Source organism: Pteronotus mesoamericanus, unplaced genomic scaffold (genome assembly GCF_021234165.1).
Source record: "Pteronotus mesoamericanus isolate MK-2021 breed Mesoamerican mustached bat unplaced genomic scaffold, CSHL_Meso_final contig_50, whole genome shotgun sequence".
Classification (NCBI taxonomy): Eukaryota; Metazoa; Chordata; class Mammalia; order Chiroptera; family Mormoopidae; genus Pteronotus; species Pteronotus mesoamericanus.
The window spans coordinates 9,282,425-9,292,377 of NW_026555186.1; the positions used below are offsets into that span (position 1 = coordinate 9,282,425).

Below are 9,953 nucleotides of genomic sequence, written 5' to 3' on the forward strand. Positions count from 1 at the left end.
TTTCCCAGGGTTTCATCACGCAGGCTGGGCTGCTCCCAAATCGCCCGCCCCCTCACTGCAAGAGAAGAGCCCCCCTTCCACCTCATTGACATCGTGCTAACAAAAGCCAGTTAAATCACACCCTTCCTTTCATGCACTGTGCCCTGGCTTTGGGTCCCTCTTCCTGTCACACTTGTGTGGACACGAGTGTGCATGTGCACACATGGATCTCAGCCTAGTGTCACCTTTCTGGGATCTGCGTTGACCCTCCTCTACCTGTTAGTCTCCCCGAGTATATTTTAGCAAAGCAGCCTGCTTGTCTCTTCCTGGCACCGATCCCCACTTAAAATTTTACACGTCAACACCCGACTCGTAGGCTGGCATGAGCTTGCCAAGGACGGTGGCTCTGCTGCTCCTTCCTCTCTTTCTGGCTGCAGCGGGGCTCCGTAGCACTTTCAACACCTGTGAGTGACACTGTAGCTCCCCCGGGCACAGGGAAGTGTCCCCATCAGTGGGGCTGGATTTGGGGGGTCAGCGTGCTTGTCCATCCCCTTGTGGCATGCACAGACACCCTGAAGGCTGCGAGGCCCAGGAGCAGCGCGGTGCCCCCAGTGAGCGGCCACAGGGTAAATGGGGCACTTCTGTCACTGGGCATTGGAAAGCCAGGCCCCCTTTGCACAGAAATGTGAACTGCTCTCTGGAAAATTAAATAGAAACTCTGACACAGCTCTCTGGGCCTGTCTATGAGGGAGCCAGTCCCTGACTCATGGGCAACTTGGACTTTTAGGGAGATTTTCAGGGGAAAATCACTTTCTGAGCACTCACACCTTCTTACCAGAAGCAGTAGGGGTGTTACATGATGACCACCTCCCAGGTCCTGATGTGGCCTTTTCTGGATGACCCAGTGTCACCGATGACCACATGGGAGGGAGGGTGGACTAGCCAAGGTCAGTTCAGACTGCGCAGAGCTGGGCAGAAAACATCTGCACTGACCGCCCAGGTTGTGAAGTCTTTAGGATGCACACAGAAGTGCCGAGGGCTGTGACCTCAATAATTTTTCTATTGATCACATGTTGGATGGGTCGTGTTTTAGGTGTATTGAGTTGAATAAAATCTATTGACATATATTTCAATAATTGCTGTTCTAGAGTTCAAGGGAGTTTTATAAATGTGAATTCTGTTTCTCAACCTTGAGGACTGCCGCAGAAAGATGAGACTGTCAAGCTGGCCCTGGGGGTGTCGGCATTCCCCAGGGGACACGTTCACGAAGCATGTACTGTCATTTTCACCCTGCCTGCCTGGAATGCCGATAAGGCATAAACTTCATTCGTCAAGGAAACTTATCAAATAAGTAACAGGAAACGTTAGTTCAGGGCACATGACCCTGGTGAGACTTTGATGTGGTCTTTAACAGGTGAATGCTGGAAATCTACATCAATCGTGGGGGGCTGCGTACTCCAGGTGTGACAAAGCTGCAGTTTCTGCTGACGTACAGGAAGTGTTACCCAGGTTCTAATCTCTACTAATTCCGCTTCGCTTGCAGTTCCTTTCATTTTAAATAACTGTGGTTTTTAAAAACTGGAGAGGCCTAAGGATATGGGGAGAGCAGAAGTGATATTTTTCACTGTCTGTGTTTCCTGAGAGAAAGTAATGTTGCATCTTCAAAACAACAGCTGTCAGAATGATTTTCATCAGATTAAATAAATCCTCAAAGCCGCGATCACAGTTTCTTAGAATCTTGGAAATGTGGGTTATGCTTTGCATGGAAACCTAATGGAATTTAAAATACACGTGTTTTTGCAAACATAGCTTTGCAAGCAGACTCTTTACCAGGGTTTCTTGTTTGTGAATTTTGGTTTAAGCTACCACAGCTCAAGGAGTTTAGAAAGAGTTTTTACTATATAAATGTAACAAACAAACGTTTACCAGTGTGAGATGCTATTAACTGTCTATGGAACAGAGCAGCGGGCTCAGGGCCCTTTGGCCAAGCCTGACAGAGACCCGCCCGGCAGCACGCGTCCGCCAGGGTGAGAGCGGTGCGAGAGCAGCATCACTGTCAGGTGTCCCACGAGAGGCCGGCCTCCTGTCTCCTCCTCACAGGGGGCTGCCCTCTGCCCTCCCCATTGATTGTGGCCTTTTCAGTTTTAGAAAAGAGAAGGCTTTGGGGGCGGCGGGGGGGGAGAGTTTGTGTCATAAAAACCTTGAATGAATGATCGATACAGATTGATATTCATTATTTCTTGATGCAAAGGGGCTTATTCTTGAAATTACTTGCTAAATCTAAACCACAGTGAGATGCCACTTCACATGCATTAGACGAGAACAAAGGTTGGTGAGGATGTGAGGTGTTGGAACCCTGTGCGTGGCTGGTGGGAATCTGAAACGGTGGGACTTCTGTGAACATCCATATGGCGGCTCCTCAGATTCAACATAGAATTAACACACGGCCCAGCAATTCCACTTCTGAGTGTCCACACGGACGAATTGAAGGCAGGGTCTCAAACAGAATCTGGTACATCCATGTTCATAGCATCATTAATCACCATAGTCGAAAGGCAGAAACAACTCAAGTGCCCATCAGCAGATGAATGGATAAACAAAATGTGCTCTATCCACACAATGACATGTTACTCAGCCTTGAAAAAGCAAGGAAGTTCTGACATGTGCTCCAATGTGGATGAACCTTGAAGACATTATGCCCAGTGAAATAAGCCAGACACAAGAGGAAAACTTACAGGAGGTACTAGATGAGTTGAATTCTCAGGACAGATTGCAGAACGGCAGTTACTAGGATTTAGGGGAAGGGAGAATGAGAAGTTCCCATTTATTCAATAGAGTTGCTGTTGAGGATGATGAAAAAATCCTGGAAATGGATCATGGCGATGGTTGTATACTAATGTGCATGTACTTAATGGCACTGAATTGTCCAATTAAAAATGGCTTAAAAGGTACATTTTTTTTAAAGTGTTAATTTGTTGCTGAGCTAGCTGGGGTTTTGAAGCAAACTTGGACTCTGTCGGAGAGCTGTTCGCCAGAACTGACACGGGCTGGAGTCTCCCCGCTAGCCTAGGCAAGACCAGGCAGGTGCAGCACAAGTCTTCGGTGTTTTAAAAACAAAACCAACCAAAAAAGTGCACTCATGCAGCAAGAACCTCTTCTCCCACATGCTGGATCCGCAGGGCTTTCTCCTTTACTCTGAGCCCAGCAGGCTTTCCTTGGATACACTGTTCCTTATGAGCAGAATCCAAAAGGCCCTCAAAACTCAACAGCTTAAGTCCTGATAGTCAGAGTGTGGGGGCCTCTGTAAGAATGGGGTTAGCGAGGAGAGTCGTCTTCACGTGCCATGTGGGCCCCTAGCTCTGCCCCTCAGCCTCTGACTCCCCTTAGGGAATGAGCTGAGGTTGGGGCGGGGGGGGGTCCTCCTTTAGCCCCGGAGTCCAGTGTCCATAGCTGTTTAGCAGCCATGCTGTGACAGTCTCCTTGAGGGGCTTGTTTGAGGGGAGACGCTAAAATGGGTGCCAGGAAAATCAGTTGGCAGAAGTGAGGCTGCAGCTTCCGCCTGCATTTTCTGACGTCCCGGCTGCAGCACGGCCCCTGTGACCTCTCATCCTAACCACCCATGCATGCCTTTCCCAAGACACACTCGAGTCAAGGCCTAGAACCCAGCCTTGTCATGCTGAACGTAGCAGACACCCAGGGCCAGAGTGCAAAGGGTCACCTCTGAGACCTGGGAGGCCATTGGGTGTAAGTGTGGGGCCCCGTGATGGGGCTCTGAGGTCTGGAGACCCTTCCGCCATGCACACAAGGAACAGGTGCAGGGAACAGACCACTCACTAGGTGGCTGCTGCGGGCTGTCATTCTGCCTGTGACAGAGCCACCACCTCCTCTCCAGCTGACAGACGCGCCACCTCCTTGGAGCATTATCTGCTGATTGAGTTACAATTTTTGTATAGTTCTGTTCTGTGCACAGATGTGTGTGTGTTATACACATAGAGCTACTTTTAACCTTTTTTTTTTTTTTGCTTGTCTGCTTTTCAACAGTACATGGAATGTATATATGTGGAGAGAGACGGCAAAGATATATATTTATATACGTGTGTGTGTGCGCGCGCGTGCGTGCGTGCGTGCGTGCATAGGTATAAAAGGGCCCGCGCTTCCTCAGCTGCCCTTTGGGGCTCACAGGGGCGGAGGAGCTCATCTCCTCGACTGTGTGTCTCCTCTGACTACAGTCACTCTCTGTGGGTGACTCTCTCCTCAGGTTCTTGCTGGCAGGGAGGGAGCGTCTCTGTTTCTGCCTTCAGAGCCTTGACTCAGGTTGCACACCCAATAGGAAGTGGAGGTGACGGAAGCAGTCCCGCACTCATGGCACCTGCAGATGGCCTGACTCTATTGGAAGGTGACACTGCAGAATTCGTTATCAGAACAAACCATCCCTATTTCAGACTCTTCAGAGGAACATTCAACAGTTAAGAAACTTTCGTGCTGCCATTTCCATATTTCTTTCCAAAAAAGTGAGACTCCAGAGCACGGTTTCCAAGCTTTGGATGCGAACCCCTCGGCTGCGAACACCCTGCGGGCCGCCCGGGGGCGGCGTGAGCACTCGTGCAGGTGTGCTTGGATTCAAACAGACCCAGACACGCTACGGAGGGGTTCACACTTGCGCTGAGCTTACTCATCTCTGCCGGGCTATTGGTCCTGTGACCAGTTCATGTGTGTGGTAAAAGAGAAAGAATCCAAGTCAGCTAATCATGCAACAAAAGCTAAAGAAGGCCACGGCCGTGTGGGGACATTTCTGTACTGCTTAGTAAGACTTGAAGTTTCTTCACCTCTTGGAGTAACAGAAATTACTTGGGGGAATTTTGGGTGTTTGTGCTAAACTCTTCGGGACTTAAACGGTAAACTTTCTGAACACGGGGACTTTTGCCTGAAGCAACACTAAACTAAGATGAGCGGCTTCCTTCAAAGGGCCCGGAAGCCAAGCTGGTGGGAGGCAAGCTGGCGGCTCACGGGTGGGTTCCGCTGTCTGCCCAGCAAGACCGGCCGGGAGCAAATCTCGCCTCTCCTTGAGCTGCCCCCAACCACACTCTCCCTGCTGGACTCACCTCCTCATCACCTGTCGCTCCCAGGTTTCTTTTTCCCTGTTCAAGCCATTTTGGAGGTGTGTGCACCTGTGTACTACCTGGAACCATGTTCTGATATTTTAAAACTATGACATGTGCAGCCATTTAAAAATGCATAAAAGAGCATACAATAACATGCACGTATGCTCACTGTACCCAAAGTACAGAAAGCAGATTACAAAACAATATGGCTCTTTTTGTAAGAAAAGCAAAAGAAATTTAATAAGACAAAAGTGCCTACCTGTCCATAGAAAGACTGGAAGGGTAGCCAACATGTTAGCAGTGATTATCTCCAGGCGGTAGAATTACAAGTGCTTCTAACGTGTCTTGGTTTCTCTGCTTCTCAGTAATAAGAATGTATTACTTTGGTCCTATAGTCCATCCCCTCAGTTTTGGTGACAGTGGGTGAGCTCAGTATGATAAAAGACATCAAAAATGACAATAGCTTCAGAAGGACCTTGCATTTCCACTCCTTGGGGTCCCACAGGGGCCAGGAGCTTTGCACTGGCTCTGAATCTCACCCGCTAGAAGCTGCTGGAAGCCACAGGCTCCACGAGGACTGTGGAAGGGGACCCTCAGCCTACAGGACAGGGAGCTTCTGAGAGTCTCTGGGTTCATCCAGTGTGTCCCTGCTCTCCTGCTTCAAGAAGCAACTATATCTATAATCTCCCAAAACCAAAACCACTGGGCTTGCCCATAGTTACAAATTGAGGATGAACCAAAGAACAAAAATAAAAAGAAAGTGCTTTCTGGCAACTCACCTGCTGTTTGCTACAATCTATTCCCTGAACTCACCTCAGGAGAAGGACCCCACAGGTGTCCTGAGCCCAGGTGGTGGCTGTGACGAAATAAGAGGAAGAGGTTACCTACCTGCTTCCACCTCCCTCCTCAGCCTCTGCTTCTTTCCCTCCTGTGAAAGCAGCCTCCTCCTCCTCCTCATCGCCTGCCACAGCCCCCTGTTGTGAGCTGTTCGGCTAAATCATGTTTTCCCTTCTTGTCTTGCAGTCCGCCTAAACCCACCGTGTTCATCTCCGGTGTGATCGCCCGGGTAAGCGCCTTCCTCAAACGGGGCCTCGGAACGTGATCTTTCAGTTCCTTCTGTCTTTGTTAAATGCCATTCTTCTACCAGCGTCCAGTGGCGCTTTGTCGCCTCCTGTCCGTGGAGCGTACAGTGAGGCATTAGGAACAGTGACTGCGTGGAGCGCACAGCAGGAGCAGGCACAGCCACCTCTCCTCCCTCGCCTGCCTCCCTTTGCTTCAGTCACAGCTACCCACGGGCCGAGTGCTGCTGGGAGACCTGTGAGCTGAGGATGCTTTTACATTTTAAATGGTTGCAAAATTTGAAATAAGAATTCTGTGTCGTGGCACATGAAAATTATATGCAGTTCAGATTCCAGTGTCCATGGATAAAGTTTTTGTGGCACACAGCCACACCCATCATACATGCATCGTCCATGGCTGAGCCAAGTAGTTGAGGCAGAGAATACAGCTCAAAAACCTAAAATATATACTATCTGACGTGTTACAGAAAATACTTGCCAACCCCTGGACTAAACTCACGGGTTTTAGACACACCCTTTACATTTCAAGAGCCCTCTCTTCTGGTAGAGACCCAGCAATTTGTAACTACAGGCCTCTCACCAGCTCACTCCCACTTTGAGGACACAGCAACATCATCCACAGTTCCATGGCTCACAGTACATCTGAGCACTTCGCACATGATGTATAAAGAAAATACCATTGCCAGGGACAGCTCACCACAGCCGTCCAGAGACACTGGGACAGACAAGTGACACATCTGCCACGTGAGAAAATTAAACGCAGACACCAGTTCAAGGTGAAATATGGTCAGCTGGCTCAGCCAGAGCAGCATCCATGGCTCCAGCCTGCCCCGGTCACACAGGCTCAGCCGGCATGAGAGGGTGATTCTCATGTGTGAGGTAAACAGCTGGGCACCTCCTCCGAGACTCAACAGGCCGAGGCAGGTGCTCTCCCACACTCCTCAGCCCTGCCCCGCATGTTTCCCTCCTGGCTCCCAGTTGTGGTGGCAGATCTGAAGTTAACACCCTGGATTTGGTTCTATCTGGCCCCCAGTTCAAAAGATTACAAGAACAGTCCTAGCAGAAGTAAGACTCCCAAACACAGTTCCCGGTGTGAGACGGCGAGCATTCTCACATTCTGGGTGCTGCGTGGGCCTCAGTGGCTCTTCAGCTCCCTTGAGAGCTTCGGGACCCCCACAGCCCAGGGGACAGGCTTCTGCCTGCCCACAGGTCCCCATTCCATCACCTGTGCCGCAGGGACACGGTGGGCACTGGGTTGGGGCTTTGCTCCTACACGAACCCCGCTATTCAGTGTTGATGAACCCATGCCTTCGTTCTCTGTCTCCTACAGGGCGACAAAGACTTCCCGCCAGCGGCTGCCCAGGTGGCTCACCAGAAGCCCCACGCCTCCATAGACAAGCATATGTCCCCGAGAACCCAGCACATCCAGCAGCCTCGCAAGTGACCGGCGAGGACCCAGCGCCCTCCCAAGCCGTGCCTGGTTTCCCAACATTTGGTATTTCCCCAGCAAAGAGAACTGCATTTTCTTCAAAACACAGCTCCACTGGGAAATCTAAGGCAAAGCAAAACTCCCTTCCTTTGCCTTACATTTCTGTATCGAAAGCTAGAAACAGACCCCAAACCTTGTTTCCAGGGAGTCCTGGTTGGTGTCTGAGAATCACTGTGCCATTAGCAGAGCTCGCCGAGCCCTGAGCAAAATGAAGTTGCTCAGAGTTTAGCTTTAGCTCTGTCTCAGCAATTGACTAAAATTCCTGCCTGTGGTCTCAAAAACAAGAGGGCACAAATTTGGGAGGATTGGATTAAGATTAGGGGGAAAGCTCAATCATTTCATGGTTTTCAATTCTAAGACAATACAGTCCTAATCCCAGAGGGAGCCTAAGAAAGGGGAGTGTTAATTGTGGGGGGTGGGGCACTCCAAGAGGCAAAGCTGGGAAGACTGGAAACAGACCACAGCCACCCTGACTGTCACTCCCTGTGTGACGAGGGGCCCCTGTGCAGGGCGGCGCCAGTCCCGGGAGAACCAAAGAAAACCTTGAATCATTGAAATGGCTCATTTATCCCACGAGTCTTCTTGCTGAAAAATTAGAATGTAGGTCGTTTGCCCAAAGGTAGTGCTTCTGGGATGAGGTCTCAGCGAGGGTCCAGCACTGCCTCACAGGCAAGACAGGCTTTGCCAGAGGAAGGAGGCAAACCTGCACTTTTCAGTACACGCCTCTAGAGCTGTTCCGAGTTCTGGAAGTGATCACTGACCAGGTGGAGGCACAGACGTATAGCTAATTCGGGAACACGACAGCAAGAGCACAGAATGCGTAGAAAGGATTGAATGCGTAGAGAACCAGACGAAAACTTGCCCTTTGTCGCTAAAGGGAGAAATAGCAATACCCCATTCCATTTGAGCTAGAAAATCCTGTTTGTCAACCCGTCCAGCTGTCCAGAATTCCTTTTGCCTGAGTGCACGTTCTCCAGGGCCCACATTCACCTGGGCACGGCAGAGCGTCCTGCCTTCTGCACGTGTTTCCTGCCCGGAGCCGCCCTGGCCGGCTCTCTGGCTCACAGCTGTGGAGTGCCCTGCTTTTCTGAAGAGCCAAAGGGCTCCTTTACTCAGATGTTACAATCTTCCAAAGCAGACGCTTGTGGAGATGGTATGGCCTGACTGCCCCACTCACCAACAGTGCATTTGCTGCAGGCCAGCAGCATGCTGTGAGCAGCGTGCACACCAGCCTCTCTGATACCACGATCAAATCCACGGCTGCCGGCCAGTAAAAGTGAGGCCAGACCTAGTCAGACCCACCCCCCTCCCACTTGAGAATGCTCTTGGCATTCTAAAGGCAATGTTTGGTTTCCTATCCCATTGACTGGTGGAAGCTGGAGTCTAACCTTGCAGGTATCACATCGTCACACCTGGTGTTTCCTAATCTCGTGAGATGTTGGCACACACTGCGGCTGGCTTTGGAAATGCAGATTCGATGAGCAGCACTTCGTGAGGCACACTGAGCAAGCAGCCCCACACCACCCCTCCCCCGGCCCCACCCGCCTCCTAAAGCTGCATCTCAGAAGGGATGCTGAGAGCAGGCAGCACCAGTCAGGCCTAGGTAGACCGTTGCACCCTTTGCTACAGAAATTCAGACGCATCTTTGGTCTTGTTGGTTTTGCAGCCAGAAGCACCAGGCTATTTCTCGAGGTGCGTATTTCATGTACTTGTAGCTGCATCTGGCATGTATCTGGGGGGTTCTGGATCTTTGAAAGCAAAGTGTTTTCCTGAAAGAGTTTATCAATTGTTAACTTCAAGAATAATACTGATTATAATAAAGCCCCTGCATTTCTTCTCATGGTTTGATTTTCCTTATATTTCAGAGATTTCTCTTTTACATTTTACTAGGGTTGCTAGATGGTTTCTATAGAAATAAGAACATTCATGCGTGATGGGTATTTACACAAATTCTGTCCCAGACACAAAGTCAGAGCATTGGACATGTAGCACCTCAAGTCTAATCATTCACTTTAAAATGTCCTAAAATGGTAAAAAGGCAGTTGATTAAAACATCTTACTTGGGCCTAGCAGCTGGCCCTGTGCTAGGTGTCCTTTGGGAACAGACTTAGGAAGGAATTATGAGCAGGAATCCCAGGGGTGGCTGTGAGCAGCTTTTGACAAACAAGACGTCTGCCTTTCTCCAAAGGTCTCCTGTAAGCTGTATGAGTAGGATACAAAAATAATCACAGCTCTTCAACCTCAAGATCCAGAATCAGGTCACGGATTTGCACGAGGTGGGGGGGACCCTGGGGTTTTCTCACC

At 50.0% G+C, this 9,953-nt stretch overlaps 1 protein-coding gene across 1 annotated transcript in view; it reads left to right on the forward strand.

The window, feature by feature from the left end:
* The window catches only part of DAP (death associated protein), a 57,953-nt gene extending 48,474 nt beyond the window's left edge, over window positions 1-9,479 (forward strand). The window contains exons 3-4 of the mRNA XM_054578329.1: window positions 6,105-6,147; window positions 7,491-9,479. Coding sequence (XP_054434304.1) covers window positions 6,105-6,147; window positions 7,491-7,604 — 157 coding nt within the window. The 3' untranslated portion in view covers window positions 7,605-9,479. The remainder of the gene's footprint in view (window positions 1-6,104; window positions 6,148-7,490) is intronic.
* Window positions 9,480-9,953: the final 474 nt, after the last annotated feature.